This window comes from Nanorana parkeri, unplaced genomic scaffold, assembly GCF_000935625.1.
Source record: "Nanorana parkeri isolate BGI_ZX_2015 unplaced genomic scaffold, ASM93562v1 scaffold13, whole genome shotgun sequence".
NCBI classification, from domain to species: Eukaryota; Metazoa; Chordata; class Amphibia; order Anura; family Dicroglossidae; genus Nanorana; species Nanorana parkeri.
In genome coordinates this window covers 3,283,641-3,304,249 of record NW_017306281.1, presented here as the reverse complement: position 1 = coordinate 3,304,249, position 20,609 = coordinate 3,283,641, and the positions used below count along the sequence as shown (strand labels likewise).

The window sequence follows — 20,609 nt, the reverse complement described above, 5'->3', positions numbered from 1 at the left end:
AAAATAAAAGTCACATATAAAAAAGTTAAAAAAAACCCCCAAAATGTTTAACTCCCCCACCCCCATGTTTACGCACATATAAACGTAAATATGCGTCCGGTGCACCAGCGCGTGAAAACGACAGTTTCGCTACACACGTTACATATTGCTGCGAACGTCGCAGTGAGAGCAATAATTTTAGGGCCATCAATCACTGAATACTAAACTGATGAGCGGTAAAAATTTTAAGGCTTGACATGTTTGGTGTCTTTATACCCGACATGCCCCCGTCTTTTATATTTTACAAAAAAAATTGGGTAATAATAAATGTTTTATCATTTACTATAGGGGAAACTGTTTTTTTTTTTTTTAAATTTCGGTAATTTTTCTTTAATATAGTAAAAAATAAAAACCCCAGTGGTGAATAAATACCACCAAAAGAAAGCTCTATCTGTCCCCAAAAAAGGGTATAAAATTCATTTCAGTACAGCGCTGCATGACGGAATAAATGTCAGTCAAAGTACCGCAGCGCTGAATACTGAAAAATGGCCTGGATGGGAAGGGGGTTTATCACCGCGGATGTCAACTGGTTAATATTAGGTGTTTGATTTTGGAGTTATTGAAAATATTGTTTCAGATTGGTCTGACTAGAACAAAAATTTGTACAAGGCTATTTTTGTCAGTTTTGGCATTGTAACATTGTGGGGTTTGCGTTCTACCTAGGTCCCAGTTTTGTAAACATCCCCTTTACTGGCAAAAAAAAAATGCAGTTTAACCAGTCTGCCAGCACGTTCCATCGAAATCTCGATTGGTTTGGAATGGTCACATGCATTTTATTTTCCATAGTGGTTCACATTTCAATAAGTTGCCCAGCTTTGTGTGATTTAGTGTTTTATTGATTTTTCATTTTTAGGAATTCCCCGCTCCTTTGCCGATGCTCCAGATGACTACCTCAGAAGAGAAGCCAAGCAGCTCAAAAGAGAAAGCACTCCACCACGAAGCCTGTCTGATGCCTACAAAGTTAGAGCACATGAAGGTCTTTCAGGTCCGCTCAAGTTGAAAACCCATGAGGACATGGTGGCCACAGTGAAGGAAGCTGGGAGGTCTGTCCATGAGATCCCAAGGGAGGAAATGAGACACAGTGCTGAGATTCCAGTGAATTCCCGGCCTCATAAAGATGGCTCTATTACACAGGTATGCTATGAACCGTATATGCAAATGATGCAGGGCTGCCTGTTGCCTTTATAGGAAAATTGAAGAATTTTACAAACCAATGTAAAATGTTATAAATGCTTTTATAAGTAACTGAGTTTATTCAGCTGGGGTCACTCAGTAATATAAAGCCAACAATATGAACATACAATAGACTGGACATCACGGTTTAACAGCAGATAGTTTGTTGAATTTTGCTGCACAGTCTTCCAACTGTTATAAGCACATGCATGCCTTTCATGAACAGGACTTACCCTAACTGCGATATTTACTGCCAAACTTGCAACGCTAAAGTCAGGACAGGTTCATATCTGAAAAGTGAAGCCTGAACTTTCATTGGCAAAATCAGAACCTGAATTTTGTATTGCAAAGCCTATTACACTATTAAGAACAGTACACCATGTGCAGTGTTATCAGTGGTGTCCTGTTACTTTTATGTTTAAAGGCAAGGGTGGCTGTTAAAAGTGTGTTAGGCCTTTGCCAACATTCCCCTTAAGAGCTCATACACACGATAACACAATGCACTGCATTGCATACATTGTGGTGCATTGATATGTGCTGCAGTGCATTAAACAGCTCATTTAAAAGGCATTAGCTGAAACGCACAGCAACACCCACGAAAAAAAAGCAGGCTTACTTTTATTGCAGTGCATGGACACCGTGCGTTGTGCCGTGGTGCACTGCATTGACGCACAGATGCGTTTTGGAGATGCATTGAGGTGCCATTCACTTAATGGCACTGCAGCTCACAACACATGTAAAGTGCATTGCCACCATTGTGCAATACAATCATGTGAATGGGTCCTAACTCTTCTGATGTTTTGTTTAAAAAAGTGAGATCATAAACTTATATATAGTATGTTTAGTTTCTGTGCTACAGCTTATTATATTATACATTAATTTAGCGTAAGAAAAAGTACACATTTATACACTGAGTGGCCAGATTATTATGACCACCCCATCAGTACTTCGTTGGGCCACGAGATGACTTCGTTGGGCCGCCTCGTGACTCCACGAGATGTTGAAAGGTGATGCGAGGAATCTGACACTGCACTGTTGCCCTTCTGTTGTCTTGTACCAGTCTTGCCACTCTCCGTTCTGCCCTAACATTGACTAGTCGCTGACGGCCACAATTCGCACGTTCAGACCCAGATTTTCGGCTGACAGTCCAGTCTTTAAACACTTTAACAACAGCTGCTCTTGAACATTTAACGAATTCTGCTGTTTTGCTGATACTCACTCCATGGCTCCGAGCGCCAACAATCATCCCACGTTCAAAGGCTGTTAAATCACGTTGTTTACCCATATCTTCAGAAAAAAATCACTTCTACTGTTGTGGTAAACAACCTGCTTCCTATTTATAATGGTCTGGCCCTCTAGCAACTTCAGCGCGAAATTATATTAATTATAGCTAATTTGCCTACAAATGTCAGGTTGTCATAATAAACTGGCCACTCAGTGTATATGAAAGCTGTATCTATTTTTTTTTCCCTTGCTTTATACATAACTAAATATGTTATACAGTATATTGTGTTCTATTGTTAATGTGTTTGATAAAATACAGCAACAGCAGTATTACTTTCTTCATAAAGTGTGATTTGGCTGTTCAGACATTTTAATGACTGTGAATAAGGAAGTCAATTTAACTACTGAAAGAGGAGAAATGTAGAAGCCACATACTGCACCGGGGAACAGAATGAGTGATTGAAGGGATGAATAAAATAATATGACTCTGCAGGCAATCCATGATGAAAACAAACTTTACTCATGAAAATAAATGGCAATCCTTTCCTGCAGCCCCTGATTTGTTTTTTAGTAAATAAAACCACTTAACAAATGGTGAGCGTGAAATTCAGACCCAGACAGAATTTAGACAGACAGAACGTTTAGGATAATATCTGAGATTCAGATATTACATTACCCCTCTGCAATATAGATGATATCTGCTGCTTTATTTGTTGCCCTAAACTTACTTTTGGCTTCTAGACAATTTTTGCTTTGTATAGAGCAGTCTTTCTCAACCAGGATGCCTTCTGGTTTTACTCAGGGGTGCCTTGCAATTTTCACACTGCATCATGCCTTTTTATGATGTAGATAGGCTCGAGATGTGAAAGGGGGAACTATGATGTGAAGAGGGGTCCTGATTTGAAGGAAGGACTCTGAAGTGAGGGGGAACCCCATTTTTTTTGTTTTTGCATGGGGTTCCCCCTTAAAATCCATACAGACCCCTATCTGGGATAATGGTTGTTTTTTACATTTACTTATTTTGCAGATTAGACTTGGGGAGCCTTGAGATTTTGCATACTTGGTGCCATGACTGAAAGAAGGTTTAGAAACTCTGGTATAGAGGTAGTGATCAGTGTCCCACTAAGTTTTCTACTGAGACAGGTAGAGAGATTTTGCTGGACCTTTGGTCCATGATGACATTTAGCATAGTGTAGGCTGGGATTTAAGCTTTTATCCTCTGCCAAAACCTTAAATTGTTCGAAGCAGTTAGCCTCTGTAGGGTCAAAAAAGAGTGCTAGTTCACTTTGTATGGCTGACTTTTGCATTTTTGTTTGTACCAACCTAATGATTCTCTAAATCTCTAAAGCTGCCAACTGACTTTGGCATCATGGTAAATGTGCCTATATAGAAGACCATGTTCTAGAGATAAGGTGTTATCTATCGCCCTTTGTGGAGACTATTCAGTAAAGTTGTGAAAAGCACAAACCTCTGTAACCAGTAGTTTTCTGGTTAATGAAAATTGAATAATTGAGTATTGGTGTCTGTTTCTTCAGTTGCCAATTTAGCCCTTGTACAATGGTTTCTACTGTTCCATCCTCCCTGTAAACCAGAAGTATGGCACAGAGTGTCTGTCCTGAACACTTTATCTCTTGTCCCATGCAAACAAGCTTTTTACTTTTTTTTTGCTAGTTTACAGTTGATGATAAACACTCCATCCTCCTGTTTGCTTCACTGTCTTTTACCAGAGAATGCTTTTCTATTAATAAAGGGTATGAGAGATGATGCCTTATGAAACAGCATTGTGACTAATGGGGTGAAAGTTCAGTGTGCACTGTAACACACTTGGCTTTGAAGAGTAGAAGTCCTTCGGCAGACTTGTTGTTGTAAGGCAGTGGGCACCATTCCATAAGAATGTGACTTCAGAGCCAGCCCATGAAAGCAGAGAGCACAACCAGATACTTAGATAACATACAATAGACTGCAGAATAACACTTGTATATATTCCTGTCATCATGGAATCACTTACTAGACAAACATCAACCCTACTGGCTGTATTTTAAAGTCTCTGATTACTTTATTCAAAATTATTAGATTTTTTTCCTGTTTAATAAAATTATTTACATTGTTTTAAATTCACAAACAGTTCAGTTCTATTAGATTAGATATACGCTTAGATATGTCAAAACAACTGACAGCGCTCGGCAGTAAGTTGGATTGGTCTTACAGTGGCATGCAAGTGCTTTATATTCTTTGTTTAGGCCCCATGGCTAAGTACAACTTACAGAAAAGGAACAGTAAATTACGAGGTTAGCTCATGTGCTACCAAACACATATAACCTGTGCAAATAGGGTTACGCCTGGTGTGGTTTGTCATCTCAGCATATAAATAACCTTAAGGCCCCTAGATTTAGAACAGAATAATGTTTCCCCTAGTCAAAGGTCAATCTTCCTAGAGGCCAAAATCTCAGATCTGGATGAGCATGCTCCCATAGTTAAGACTCACAAAACAATGAAATATCAAAAAGTGGAATGGTAGTTGAGGATTGGTCCAGCCATACTACCTTGCCCACACACCCTCTACGTTGGTAGCTGTCCTATAACAGCGGTAGGTTGTAATTAACCTATTGTTTCCAAAGCCAGAGAGATGAAGGATCTGGTTTCTTTCAAAGCATTGCAATTGCTTTCCAGTCATGGAAAAATAATAGACCCAACAACCTTGTTTCAGCTATTGCAGGAGCCAGGTCCTCTACTATGTCTAAGAGGCACATCTTTGGAGAGAGAACAGTGCTTGTGTTAGCGATAGAAATAAGGTAGTCAGCTTCCTCACGCCAATAAATGACGATCAACTAGCTGTTTGAAAGACATGTCCCAGATCTCTGACCAGTCCTCATGGTCCAGGTCTGGTGTATCAATCCGCCATTTGCGCTGAAGTGCACTGGTTTCAGAGGTAGTAGCTGGAAGGGCATGATGATATGTAGGAGAGGCTGTTTTTTTAAAGATATTCAAGCAAGGTATAATTTAACTCTACACAAGGTTCTTCTTGTAGGCTTTTTTCCTTTATTTTCACCTGGTAATCCTATGAATAACACACTTCCTGTCCTGCTTCCTGTCCTGGGGTGGCTACGTTCACTCTTCCGCCCAAACATGTCTTTGTTCATCTCCATTGCATTAGGGCTGATAGGGTTAGTAGTTTACAGAAAAATAAAAATATAAGGCTGTTTGTGCTTTCTGTGAAGTTTACAGGAAGTGAGAAGAACATTGTATTTTTGTCAAGATTAAGTTATTTTTCTGTACTGAAAATGTTCTTAGCCTGAAAAAAGAAAACTATGTGGCTAACACACCTAAAGTCTGGTAAGCCACAATATATTACATTTGTTTTTAGGTTTAATCTTTGGCCTTCCTGGAACAATAAAGGCACTGAGCAAATGAAAAGCTTCTTTAAACACAGAGTCACATAGCAAGCTGTAACGCAGGTGAAGTTTACAAATACAGCACTTGCTTTTTGTGGCAAGAACTTAGTTTGCAACCCTTTGCTTCAAAAGTCATGGTTTTTAATCACTAGTGTGAATGATTGATTTATGGGGGGTGCCACCATCTTCTATTTTCTGACAGGTCTGACATACAGTACATATATTGGTAATGAAGATAATGTTTTAATTTGAAAATTAATTTCTCTATTTAAAAAGGTACATAACAATCACATGGTTTGAAAACTGAAATGGCAGTTGATTAATAGACACACAAAGTACATTTCTGTTAACCAACAGTTGTCCCTTAATGAATATATTAATTACAGGTATTATTGATCAAAATATTAAGTGGTTGTTTAAAAGCTGTTTGATTTTTTTTTTTTTCCCCCCCTCTACAGGGTACACCTTTGAAGTATGACAGCGGTACTTCAGTGAGTGCTAAAAAGCATGATGTACGATCCATTATTGGTAGTACTGGCCGGCCTTTTCATCCTTTACACCCAATGGAAGTAATGCAGGACCACAGAACCATAGATCGGCTATACGATGAGATGATGCTGAAAGGTCGACCTAGTTCTGGATCAATATCTAGGGGAGCCCCTGTAATTGTGCCAGATCCTGGCAAACTCAGGCACAGCCCACTGGCTTATGAAGAACATCAGTTAACCCATGGGGCATCATACAGCAACCATCCCCTGAACAGAGGGTCTCCTGTTACCACAAGAGAAGCTGCACAAAGACAGCATGAAGGTATAAATAACCTTCATTATAGTCAATATGCCCATAAGAATAAACTGTTCATTTTTTTAATTCTGTGTTATGCTCTTTCTCTTTATATATCAAATTGTCACCGAAACTGTGTTATTATATGTAACAAGTCAATAGTGCTTTTAAAGTGACGCTAAACTCTGGGGTTATATCTTAAAAATGCATAAAAATACCCTAACTAACAAAAACATTAACTAAGATGTAGCATATCTGTGTATCATTCAGCTGTAGATTATCTTTGAATTGGTGCTGGCACTGTCCTTCCTTCTGGAGGGTGGATACGTTTATTCCCCATGGTCCCGTGTATATTATAAAGTAGCCACCGCTCCAAGATCACTCTCGTGTTGGACTGGGCTACACTCTCAGGACAAATTAGTAAACTATACATGAGATTGTAGTCCATCACTGGAGCGAGGTTGGAGCGCTGGCTACTTTACAACACACACAGGGATCATGGGGAACAAAAGTAGCCACCCTCCAGAAGGAAGGACAGTGTCAGCACCAATTCTGAGATGATTTGAGGATCTGAGTGATATACAAATAAGTTACATTTTTGTAAATAGTCGAGGTACCTGAATGCATTTTTTAAGATTTATCCCCTGAGTTTAGTGTCACTTTAATATAAAAGGAAAGTAATGTGTTAGAAATATTTTATAACAATGCATGTTTCCATTAAATGTATCGTGTTTATGGTAAATTATACTTAATAGCAAAAATTGACCTATTTATGGCACAGAACTGAAAGTGCAAATTGTAGTAAAAAGGGCCCTTAGGCCCCTTTCAGATGTGCGGTCTGATCAGGTCCCCCTGTCAGTTTTTCAGGCGGACCTGATCGGATGCCCAATGTAAGTCTATCGGCACCTGTTTACACCTAGTTACCCCCGACTCTGGCCAGGTCTGGAAAAACAAATGGATCAGATGTCCGTTTCACCGTATCGGTGTTGTCGGCGGGCAGCGGCGTTGTTCGTTCTCGGCAGGCAGCGGCGAGTTGGGAAGCTCACCGGGAGGAGAGGGCCAGACGCATGTCCTCAGCGTGGGCGCGGCGTCGCGTGACACCAGCGTAGGCGCGAGCGGCTTAACTGACGTGGGCGTGGCGTAAGCGGCGTGCGTAAGCAGCGTGCGTGAGCGGCGTGCAGCGGCGAGCAGGAAATTTTAATTTTAGCCGACGAATCAACGATGGAAAACGTTGGCAACGTTTTCCATCGTCGATTTTAATCGACTTAATCGAATAATTGTTGCAGCTCTACACCTGATCGTGTCGGATCGGGGGTAATCTAATCTAAATGGACACATGTTAGTTTACATCCGATTCCCCATAGACAGACATGAGGTCCGGTAATTGCAGTTTTTTCCTCCATCGCAAGAAGGATAAAACTGTACGGACATGAATGTCACAGCGGCGACATCCGCTCCATACTGCTATATTCAGGAGAGGATCCATGCACGGATCCTCTCCTGATCAGCCCGTGTGAGTGGCCCCCCATGTGATAGGCTCATGTGGCAATGTATTTATGTACCGATGAGCTCTAGGCAGAAAAGACACATAATAATGCAGTTCTGTTATTAATAATACATTAATAAATATTTTTTTAAATAGAAGCATTCCCTGTACAGCAGGGCTAGAGTATGAGAGGAAGAAATAGCACAAGGAGTCAATCAGATAACGTGCTGACAACAAGCATGATAGGAGGAGAGAGCTGAGTGACAGAGATGAGCTCATCACTGAGCTGAGGAAGTCTGTTAAATGATGCTGGCTTTCAGACTGAGGATATTTACTAAAAGAAAAGTGCTGCAGGCAAAATTTCTGGATTAAGGTTAAATAGTGCAACAAAAGCTGGTTTTGATATGTTATCTTTTTTATTTTTTGTAGTATCTGAAGCTGGGAAAGCTGGTAAAAAAAAACAAATGAGATAGTGTTTTATTTTTTACATAGAAGGGTTGCAGGTTTTCTTAAATGACATTTTGGGTGTGTGTTTATGCAGTGCTAGCGAGTTATTCCTTTATAGATCTAAACTTTTTCTTTGTTATTTCTTACACTGTATTCATTTTACGGGAGGAAGCTCAGGCTGGACGTTATAAATGTCTATGTCATGTGACTGTTTTGTCACCCACAGGCGGTATAAGTTCTGGAAAACCTGTGACTCAGGAAAGGAATCGCACCCCGAATCCCAGAGAAATGGCAAGCTCCAAATCTCCCCACACCACGGTCCCTGAACATCTCCATGCCATGTCCACCTATGAGCACTTACTGCGAGGAGTCAGCACAGCTGAGCTGTATCGTGGTCATATTCCCCTAGCCTTTGACCCAGCAGCCATTTCCAGAGGGATTCCATTGGAAGCAGGTATAATATCTTATAAATCCCTATTAAAAGCATAGTTAGGCCCTGTGTTGATGGGCTTTTGATTACTTCAAATGGGTTTAGGAATTAAAAATCCGCTTGATACAGGTCAGGAGATCAAATGGACCTAACAATTAATTCTGAATAATCTCAGACTGATGTCAAACTGATGCCATACACTCAAGCCCAAAAGCCCCTCAATACAGGCCCTGATTTATATTGATCATTAACATTATAAAAACTTGTGCATATTGGCCTCTCCCTGTGTGTTAGAATACAATTTCATACAGTTTTTTTTTCACCAAAGTGCAAGTGGAATTTGACATTTGTGTTATTGAGGTAATGGGTTCAATGGTCTTTAGTTTTTGTTGTGTTAAGAATGTAGGTTGTGAGAGTTTAATTTGGTTTTGATACATTCTTTCTTTCCTGCAGCTTCCTATTACCTACCCAGCCACCTGGCTCCCAATCCAGCTTATCCCCACCTATATACACCATATCTCATCCGAGGATACCCAGATACTGCTGCCATGGAGAATCGCCAGACCATCATCAATGACTATATTACCTCCCAGCACATGCACCACAATCCTACAACTGCTATGGCACAGAGGGCAGAAATGCTGCGTGGGCTGCCAACAAGGGACTCTGCCATGGCTCTCAACTACACAGCAGGTCCTCGAAGTATGCACAGAATGTCCTTTAGATTTGTGTCTATTGCATTTTTATTTGTAGCTATATGTAGCTGATTAGGCCTCCTGGCAGGCATAATTGCTGCCATCTTAGCATGGAAGCCATGATGTGTGCTGATGAAAAGACTTAGTTGTTCATATTAATTATAATAGTGATGGTCAATGGCTACCACACTCTTCTTATGAGCATTTGCCATGCTTTCTGATGTTTCACCATTTTCTGGTTTTGTAAAGAGCTCTTTGAAGTGTACATGTACAACATGCACTATACATTGTAAATTGGGCATAAAAGCTGAAACTAGGGAAAGTGCTTTTCTTGCTGGTGGTAACCAATCAGATTTCATATTTTCTCATTACATATTTCTAGTACTTGTTAGAAAAGAGGGGACATTCATATATTTAGAAATGTCTGCAAAATTTTTAAACATCGCTTGCATTGAATCAGTAGGTTGATGGTCTTCATTTCTTGTGTGAGCATGTACAGGTGAAACTCGAATAATTAGAATATCGTGCAAAGTTCATTTATTTCACTAATGCAACTTAAAAGGTGAAACTAATATATGAGATAGACTCATTACATGCAAAGCAAGATAGTTCAAGCCGTGATTTGTCATAATTGTGATGATTATGGCTTACAGCTCATGAAAACCCCAAGAACCCCAAATCCACAACCTCAAAAAAGTAGAATATTACATGCAATCAATAAAACAAGGATTGTACATAGAACAATATCAGACCTCTGAAAAATATAAGCATGCATATGTACTCAGTACTTGGTTTGGGCCCCCTTTGCAACACTTACTGCAATTACTTTTGCACGATATTCTAATTATTCGAGTTTCACCTGTATATAGACATGTGTGTAGTCTAATACTGTTATTGGTAGGTGCCTAAAATTGCTGGGTATGTGAGCAGCATTAGGATTGCCCAAGTTGTTGGAAAATCTCTGTGCAACCTGACAGATCCCTCTTTCTTCAGCCATATGAGAGGTAGTAGAATCCCAATGCTAAAGAGGTTGGACTGATGTCTTCCCACCAATTATGATGGGAGAGATATCCGCCTATGACCAGCTTCAAAGGGGCATAGATATATATATTTTTTTAATGTAGCAGAGATCATCTTGATGTAAAGATTCTTTTGATATAAGGTTGTTTGTGATCATGTTTTGAGGTACCTTGTTTTTACATATAAATGATAAATGTATATGTACCGTATTTGCCGGCGTATAAGACGGGTTTTGAAACCTTAAAACATCCCCCAAAAATCGGGGGTCGTCTTATACGCCGGGTACATGCAGAAGGATATGGTATACTGTCTGTAGCTTCGGCTACAGACAGTATACCGCGCTGAGCCAATCACGGCAGGCTTTGTATTATACGACGAGTATAGCCCAAAACCTATATTTTAACACAAAAAGTAGGGGGTCGTCTTATACGCCGAGTCGTCTTATACGTCGGCTAATACGGTACATGGTGGTAGCTATATTTGCTCATTACAAACACAGGCTTTGCTTTCTGTTTTGCAGCCCTACACAATGGTTGTGCTTCACTGCTCCTTCTCACTTTGCACTGATCCTTCTCACAGGTGTAGTGAGTCAGCTCACTACAGATATCTTATCAAACAGTTGTTAAGCAACTCATTGGAGTCAGGAGAACACATAAAAGAAGCACCATACCTCCATGGCTCAGAAAAGGAATGAGCCAGGAGTTTGTCACTGGGAGCACATCCTAGCTCAAATATGAGCCCATACAAAGAAGAAAAGCTGGCCGCACATCGGATTCCGCTGGAATAGTTTACTGAAGCTTGTACTTCATCACTGGTGGTGTCCCGCCCAAGGTCCGCCTCCTCCGATGTGTTTCACCCAATCACAGGCTTAGTCGTAGAGGTATTCCAGAGGAATCCAGTGTGCAGCCAGCTTTCTGTTTGTATGAACTCATTGGAGTGGCTAAGCTATAAATCTCTCTATTTAATACAATAACACTAATATGAAAGATCAAGCATGTAAAATTAAAAAGGACTTTAAGATAAACATGCAATTATAAATCAAAATACTGTTCACGAAATGTAAGTTATGCTTCCTTTTAAATGTTTGCTCTTGCTGGTAACTGGATTGGTATGCATTTTGTGCACATATGAAAAATACTAGTTAAAAGGTTCAACTTTTCATAGGAAATAAACTTTTCAAGAAAAGTTTTTAATGTCAGTTATTCTCTGTTATCTCTTGCAGGAATTATAGATTTGTCTCAAGTGCCACTGCCTGTCCTAATACCTCAGTCTGCAGGCTCCCCTTCTGCCACCATAGACCGTGCCACATACATGTCTGGAAGCCCACAAACATTTAGCAGCCGGCTCAGTAGTTCTCCGCTTTCTCCAGGTAATTACAAGAACAGTTTTTGAGCCTAGATTGATAAGGTCACACAGTACATTTTTTGAGACATGAAAACGTATTTTCTAACAATGTAGGTATTTAATGTGAAATGCTTCTGGTCAGTTTCTAACTTACACTAAAATTGGCAGCTGGAATGTGGCTTTTGCTGCATCTAAAATCCATTTTCTTTTGCTCTAGTTTGTATAATGAAGTATGAATTATTATGTTTTTTGCAAATATTATATTGTAGGATTTAGTAAAAAATAACTTGTATCGATATTGATAAATATAAGTAGTAGCACTGGTGGTTCTTTGTTCATGTCAATTACACCTGATGTCAGTCTTTGCTGATAAGGTAGTTTAGTAAAAAAAAGGAAGGATTAGGGATTTGTAGGTGGAGAATAAAGGAGTATGGGTGCACTCATAATTTCCAGATTCTTAAACAGCATTTGCTTTCTCGTCTATTTGGAGACATAGGAAGTCTTTAACCTTTGGGATATACTGCTGCCTACAGGAGGATTGGACACTGGCAAACAAAAAACTTTAGGCCAGCCCCGGATACCCCCTGCCATTACCAGCATGCCTCAGTTTTTTGCTAGAGTCCTAGGATGATGGATGTCTTTTGTAAGGGCCTTCACTCCAGAAGTTTTTCCATGGAACAAATTCTCTCCTATCTACAGCTAGTTCTTGACCAGCATCTAGTTCTCAGTGCGATCAAGGGTCTGGTTTCTTATTCTGTTTCAGAGACCACTGGCCTCTCACTCTCTGATTTAAGACAAGGTAATATTGTGGGCTGGGACTTCTTACTTGCCTAAGGTAAACTACCATAGGCAAGGAAGGAAGGAATACATTGTTTTTCTGTGCCTTTGTCTCGCTACATTTCCCTCCTAGTAATTTCCCTTCACGGACCTCGTAAAGATGCACCAGCTTCTCATTCCACCAAACCTAGGTGGCTTAGGCAGACCATCATGCACCTACCCACTGGTCTTCTATTTGCTTGTTCTGTAAGTTCCACCAGGTGGGCGTTGTAGCCTCATCTGATGCCAGCTACAGGCTTAAGGTCCTATAGGCAGCTCTTTGCGCTGCGGGCAATCCCTAGTTCTCTGTTGTTGTTTTTTTTTTGTACCTGTTAGCATTTGTATGCTGTATTGCACACCCCTCAGTGCTTTTGAACATCCTGAACGTAATGTTAAAGATTTCCTGTGTCCCCCAATGGACAAGAAAGAATATAGGAATTTTGTATTTGCTGTAAAATTATTTTTCTTGGAGCCCATGGGGGCACAGGTTCTACCAGTTTGCTACAAACTTGAGGTGTGCTGATATTACAAGGGGTTATCCTGGATTGGCCTACAGCTTTTTTGTTGCCAGTGTCTAATGTTCCTGTATGCGACAGTATAACCCGAAGATTAAGCATGTCCTGTGTCCCTTAATGGGCTCCAAGAAAAGGATTTTACAGTGAGTACAAGTTTCCTATTCTACTGATTTGCTTTATGTGGTTCTTTTACAAGAATTACATTTTTGTTACAGCAACAACCACACATATGACCAAGCTGACCTCAACACACTCTGATCGAGAAAGAGAAAAATCAGTCCTTACAACAACAATAGAACATGCACCAATATGGAGGCCAGGTAAGTGCTATGTTTTATTTCATCTGTTCTTTTTTATTTTTTTTTATTGCAGCAGTACCCTTATTTAGGAGTTTGCATGCTTCATATCAAGGAATACTAGATATGGACCTACAGATGTAGTCTCTGTTTTTTCAGGAACGGAACAAAGCAGTGGACGGTTGTCAACGCAAAGTCACAGCCACCAGCACTCCCCAGCGTCCCCACGGACGCATGAAAATGTCCAGCAACGTCCCAGCGTTCTTCATAACACGGGTATGAAAAATCTCATGACCAGTGGAGAAAGCATCACTCCATCTGTATTACGGTAAGGAGTTTTATTTAGAGGGTGCATGGCAATGTATGGGAAGATTTTTAAAGTGAACCTTTTTTCTACAGTACAATGTGGGAGCTTCTGTAGGTGGCAGAGAGGCACCTCAGCGCATTTTAGGATCATTGGGGTATGATAAGAACTCAGAGTCAAGGTCAAATCTAAAGGAGGGTTTATGGACTTTCTGATGCTTCCTATGCTGCTGTTAGATAAAAGATAGTTTATAAGGAATCAGTGGAGCAAGTGGAGATGAGTATATAAATATATAACGTCTATGAGAGTTGTGGGATTTGAGATCTGTTTCTCAGTCTCCCAGCCTTTAAGCTGTCAGACCAATGGAAGTCTCTAGGAATGTCTTTCAGCACAATAGCAGATCAAGGTTTAGGCCACAGATTCTTTCAAGCAAAGGTGAGTGTGAATCACACACTTCACCTAATTTTCTCTGTGCAAGACGATAGATAGAGTGCAGATGCACACTAAGGGAAGTATTCAGTAAAAATTATTCTCAAATGTTATTTTTTTTTATTCAATACTCATAGTATAAGTAAAAACATTTTTTTTTTCTAAAGAACATCCTCCAGCTCTTCCCCCATTCGGTCCTCTGCACAGTTATCCTCTTCATCTATGCGCTCCGCTAATGAAAGAGAAAGTTACCAGTCTGCAGAAAATGCTATGCTTCAGAAAGATATTGCAAGGGCACGAGAATGCAAAATTGATCGGTCAAGAACTGAACATTTTTACAATTCAAAGCTGCCATCAGCAGCCATGGAACAGACGTCACCAATTAAGAACATGGAGTCCAGGCCTCACCCATCAGCTGTGGCCAATTCAGCTCACCAGTATAACAACGGACAGGGGAAAAGCCAACTTCATCAGCCCCTGGACCAGACAGCAGTGCCAGCCAGTGAGCAGCACAATAGGGACAAGACCCCAAATAAACCCTTTTCCATGCAGGAACAGGAGCTCCGATCACTCGGTAAGACCACCATGACCGCGGCCAACTTCATAGACGCCATTATCATGCGTCAAATTTCTTGTGATAACGGGAAGCGAGAAAGACCCTCGCTAAATATCAACGCCAGTAGTGATGGTAAGACCTATGGGAGCAGGTAGTTCCAAGCTTGTAGCATTTTGGCTTTTTTCTTCTTCCCAATTTTTTTGTTATCCCCCCACAAATCATCTGTCTCCAATTATTAATTTACTTAGTCCATTTATATTTTTGTGTGAGGAATAGTTTTTTTCTTTTTTTTTTTTAGTTTAATTTGTGCTTGGCTGGCCCTGTTAAGTTATTTAAATTGTGGTGCTTTAATTCCAGATGATTGAAATAATAGCTGAGGGATACATTCCTTGCTGCAATGTATTGTGGCCCCCTGACAGTAAAAGGACAATTATTTAAATGCCTTTCATCATATATTCTCCAGTTTTAAATCTGGAGCAATCCCTACTATATACTGCATATATTGTTACAAGTGCATGTATCTTTTGTATTAGTGCAGTACTGTCATGGATTAGGAAGACTTTCCCTTTAAATCCATAGAAACCCAGAGGCAGCCCTCAAGAAATTGTTATGTAACAGTTACAGGAAACTGAATTTTTTAGTAGTGTCTACTGTAAGACATGGGCCAGGTCCGAAACCATTTTACTGCTAAAGGTACCTTGAGAATTAGGCTTAGGAACCGTGTTGATAGTTTTGTTTTGTTTGTTTTTTGTTGCCTCAGAACTTCCTTTTAATCCAATTCAAGTCAATTGTAATGCAAAAGCAACCTGAAGCAGGTTAATGCAGCTTACAAGGAGGTCAAATGTAGGTCAGAAGAATGTCAACTTCAGGTCCAGTGTACCTGTCAACGAACTTTGAATGATCTCAGAAGCATCTCAAACTGATATCAAATGCAAGCTGAATGCATCTGGAAGCAAGTTCCATTTGCCCGTAGACCAATGACTGTCAACAGAGGCCCTTATTGACTTATTCATTCCTAATTAGGCATTTCACAAATATCAACACCACGATTGTATATATTGACATCCAGCCACGCCTGGGTTACCAGATGGCAATGATAGTACTCCAAAAGCCGCACTTTCAATCACACACAAATACCCGACAGATTCAGCACTCCGCGAAAACATCAGGCCCACTTTTCTAAAGGTCTGTACATGCTTGCGATAGATAATCAATTCTACAGGTAATTTCCTGTAGCAAGTGCAATCATCCTGTGCTTTTCTTGATTCTCCTAGCTCTTTGATCACTCTTGAGCTTCACAGCAGTACAGCTTAATGGGATTACAGCGTCAATTCACATGGGACTTTTCACCTTTACTCCAGAATATCCGGCAGAATCATGATACTCCTTGATTCCAGTGTAACTCTGGTTTATTTAAAGCAAGGTAAAAACAGTTACAAACGCCAGCTCTAGCATTCCTGACATGCTTCGTCTATCGACTTCACTAGAAGAACAGCACATGGGCGCTTGCTGTTGCTACAGCGATCTGATGAGTACTAAATCTGATGGGTATTTGTGTGTAAATGAGAGTGTGGCTGTGGAGTACTTATTTCTGATTAAACATTGAAGTAACCTACAGCAAGGGTTGGGACAGTAGGTTTGGCAGTGATTACCTCTTAACCGTAACGGTTTGGTCTGCAACACAGAAGATCCATTTTCAGGAAAAGCAAGTGTGCAGAGAACAAGCTAAGTTTACATTAAGGAACATAAGTGTTAGGGTTGGTATTATAGGAAGCAGTATGGTTACAGTGATTTAGACAGCCAGCGGGGCCGACTAGCAAGATACTGAAGCTTGGCCCAGTGGGAGATTCCTCCACCCACACAGTTTATATGGGTGTCAAAATTCTCCGTTTGAAGATGAAAGGCGTAAGGGAGAGAAAGGTAACAGTTGTAATATGAGGAGTGGTACCATGTGTAAAAAGTGTAGAAACTCACCATGAAGTTTTCATGGGTGTGCTGTCATCGACGTCGAAATCTCTGCAGGAGAGAGTTGAATGGAGGTCGTCTTGTGGATTCCTTGATTGGAGAGTCTGTAGCTTCGTGGGGTACTCGGTAGATGCGGGGATCATTTGTCTGATGGGTCCTTGTGGGTGTGCGTGGAGAGTGGCGGGCACCGGAGTCCTGATGTGCCTTGGTGTGATGCTGCTCTGGGTCTGGAGGCGCCCTGATGAGCAGTGGTGCAGGGCTTGCGAGGTGGCGGTCTTGCCCGCTGATGCCGCAATGTCGGGTGTGTAAGTTGGTGGGGAGACGCCGATTGCGTCCCACGTGGGGAAAGTTTGTGAGGCAGTGGGCAAACCTGCCGTGCAGGAGAGACTGGGTCCGATGAAGGCGGAAGGCGCATGCGCCGCCGGAGCAGTCTGCGAAAGGATGGTGGCTGGTGTGTCCCAATCACGGGACGCTGGTGCTGGTAGTCGTGGCGACTACGACCTCTCTCCTGCAGAGATCTCGACGTCGATGACAGCGCGCCCATGAAAACTTCATGGTGAGTTTCTACACTTTTTACACATGGTACCACTCCTCATATTACAACTGTTAACTTTCTCTCCCTTACGCCTTTCATCTTCAAACGGAGGATTTTGACACCCATATCCTGTATTTTACCAGCCCTCTGGGCCCCAACACCCCAAAACTCTGTTCTACACTGGTAGTAGCGCTTTAGACCTTGCTCCATTTATTTTTTGTTTGCCCTGTCCATTCGTAAACTGTGGTTACAGTATAAGTTACTATGTCCACAATCATGAATGAGCAGGAAGTGATGTAGAGCACTCCCTATTCATTCATAATAGGGGACACTGTAAACATACTATGTCCTCAATTATTTACAAACACTCAATGATCATCTGATCGCTGACTGCTTGTAACCGCTCTCCATCCTGACTCCTCTGCTATCCATCATGATCCCTTCGGCTGTCACACCCCGTTCTCCATCCTGAGTCTCTGCTTGTCACAGGAGGCCGAGCGGAGTGGTGCGGTAGGAGAGCTCGGCCTCCTGTGACACCGCTGACAGCACTCTCCTCCCCGGTCAGCCCCCTAAACGTTTCCCTCCTCCCCACTGGACACTGCTCTCTGTCAGAGGAGACACAGAGCAGCGCCCAGCGGGGAGGAGAGAAACTATGCATGCAGCACAATTTTGCCCCAAAAATGGCACGAAATGCTTCGGCGGCCGAAATTTTGGTACATCCTTCGTTTTTACCCAAGATGACACACACAGCACATGCTGTAAAGCTGGATCTCATGATTGCTCAGCAAATATTTTTTTGGCCGTTATTGAACAGATTTTACAAAACACTTTTAATTGTATATTTAACAGAAGAGAAGCAAAATGAGCATCTCCATAGAGTAAAAAATTTGAAATGTAGCAACAAATGAAAGAGGGCTTGTAATCGCAGGATCTCAAGAAAGCTGCGGATGGACGAACAGTCAGGGCTTTTAAATACGCAGGTGGGGAGCTAAGTCCATCGTGCTGCACATATGCCCTTCGGTTTTCTGGGGCCAGACCCCTTTCATCAGAGATTCTGATGAAAGAGGTCCGGCCCCAGAAACGCGTAAACCCGAAGGGCTGATGTGCAGCACGAAGGACTTAGCTCCCCACCTGCGTATTTAAAAGCTTTGACTGTCCATCCGCAGCTTTCTTGAGATCCTGCGATTACAAGCCCTCTTTCATTGGTTGTTTGTGAGTACATTTTCATTGCTTCTTCATTTCAATAAAACCGTTTTACACTATGGAGGCGCTCCTTTTGCTTCTCTTTTGCTAGATACCCAGTTTCCCTGACTGTGAGGAGCTGCCTGGGCCTCTGGAGTCCTCCTTCCTACAAGGACCTTTTGCAGTCAGCACTAGTGGTTGTTTTTTTACTTTATTTTACAGACTAAAAGGGAGCAAATAGGCGAAGATTATTGTTAGGGTTTACATACATTTTAAGATGCTAGCTATAGAAACATGTTAGGTCTCTTTGTTAGGGATTATATAATGGCTGACTAAGAAACATGTTTCAAAGGCTTGCATCTTTACTTGTCTAAAGCTGAATGGTGGGCACAAAAACTTTTGAAATATGTTACTCTATAGCAGGGGCGCCCTTAATTTTTCATCTGGAGATCTACTTTTCAAATGACGAGCTCAATGAGATCTACCAATGAAAAAACACCTGCATTCAGGGGTAGGGGGGGGGCATGGCTGTGCATTGAAGTCAATGGCACCGCAGCCATGCCCCTCACCCGCAGTGCGATCGCCCGCACCCGCAACACAGGCACATTAGTGCCTGCGTTCCGGTCCAGTGCGATCTGTAAAAATGCTGCAAGCACTATTTTTGCAGATCGCACTGGAACGGAATGCAGGCACTAATGTGCTTGCGCTCCGGGTGCAGGCGATTGCACTGTGGGCGGGGGGCATGGCTGCGGGGCCATTGACTTCAATAAAACCCCACTCCCCCTCCTGCCCCTGAACACAGGGAGTCAGCCAGCTTGCATTCCAGTGCATTCTAGAGGTGCCGGCGTCCTATCCTCCCGCGGTGCTCGTGTGGCCAAATGTGGCCGACATTGCACACGGGGAGAGGTGTCCTGCTCCTTTCCGTCTGCGGCGTCTAACACGTGCAGCCGGCAGCCACACGAGCACCGCGGGAGCATAGCCGTAGCTAGCTCCTTTTGCACGCCGACAAAAAAAAACTCAACAGGAGTATTATTTGTGTTTTATTTAATTTTTTTTTTTTTTTTTACTGTTGGGGGGGTTTCGGGAAAATATTAGGGGGTCTAAACAGCCCCTTGATATTTCCCTTTTAAAATAGAAAAAGAAATTGAGGACGCAAAGTCCTCAATCTCTCTTTTTCTGCAGCCTCGGTTCTAAATGAATGGAAAGCACAGAGGCTTCCCATTCATTCAGAAACTATTTACTATCATCCTGTTTCTGAATGGGGAGGAGCCTCTGTACTGAGTGCTACTCCCCATTGAGAAACTCATGACTGAACAGGAAGTGATGTAAATCACTTCCTGTTCATTCATAACTGGGGACACATAGTACTATGTGTCCCCAGTTATTTACAAACACTGGAGTGATCAGCTGATCGCTCCAGTGTTTGTCCTGCACAGAGGATCAGTACATATCGCAGATATGAGGCAGAGGCAACGGGGGATCCGAGGAGAAGTAAAAGAAGCGGGGTCAGCGGAGGATGAAGCGCGGTGAGGAGAGAGAGAGCGTCTCTCGCCTCACTGCTCGGCCATGCTGCTGTAATAGCGGCTCCCTCCTCCGCCGCCGGGCCCGCATCGCTTCGTTCCCTTCCCCTCGGATCTCCGCTGCATACAGATGGGGAGAGCAGCGGGGATCCAGAGGAGAAGCCCCACGGCGGGATGACAGGACATCGCGATCTACCAGTGATCGCGTAGCGATCACTGGTAGATCGCGATCGACCTAATTGGCACCCCTGCTCTATAGCCACAAAGGATATAAATCCAATTTTTGTATGCAGGACATGCCTTTGCAAGCCCAGATATTACCTTGTAAATGTAAGAGTTACATTATCAGTGTGCTGTGCATAGGCCCAAGGCTGGGTTTCTCAATCCCCTTCCCCGCCAAACCCACCCCCACACAATGGAGAATGGCAATCAGATGGCGGAGACGGCAGTGTTTTTAA

The 20,609-nt window shown here is 42.0% G+C and overlaps 1 protein-coding gene across 1 annotated transcript in view; it reads left to right on the top strand.

The window, feature by feature from the left end:
• Positions 1–20,609, top strand: part of NCOR2 (nuclear receptor corepressor 2) — a 432,386-nt gene that overhangs the window by 380,687 nt on the left and 31,090 nt on the right. The window contains exons 31-38 of the mRNA XM_018557336.1: positions 893–1,173; positions 6,287–6,638; positions 8,771–8,998; positions 9,428–9,676; positions 11,912–12,058; positions 13,580–13,684; positions 13,820–13,988; positions 14,561–15,082. Coding sequence (XP_018412838.1) covers positions 893–1,173; positions 6,287–6,638; positions 8,771–8,998; positions 9,428–9,676; positions 11,912–12,058; positions 13,580–13,684; positions 13,820–13,988; positions 14,561–15,082 — 2,053 coding nt within the window. The remainder of the gene's footprint in view (positions 1–892; positions 1,174–6,286; positions 6,639–8,770; positions 8,999–9,427; positions 9,677–11,911; positions 12,059–13,579; positions 13,685–13,819; positions 13,989–14,560; positions 15,083–20,609) is intronic.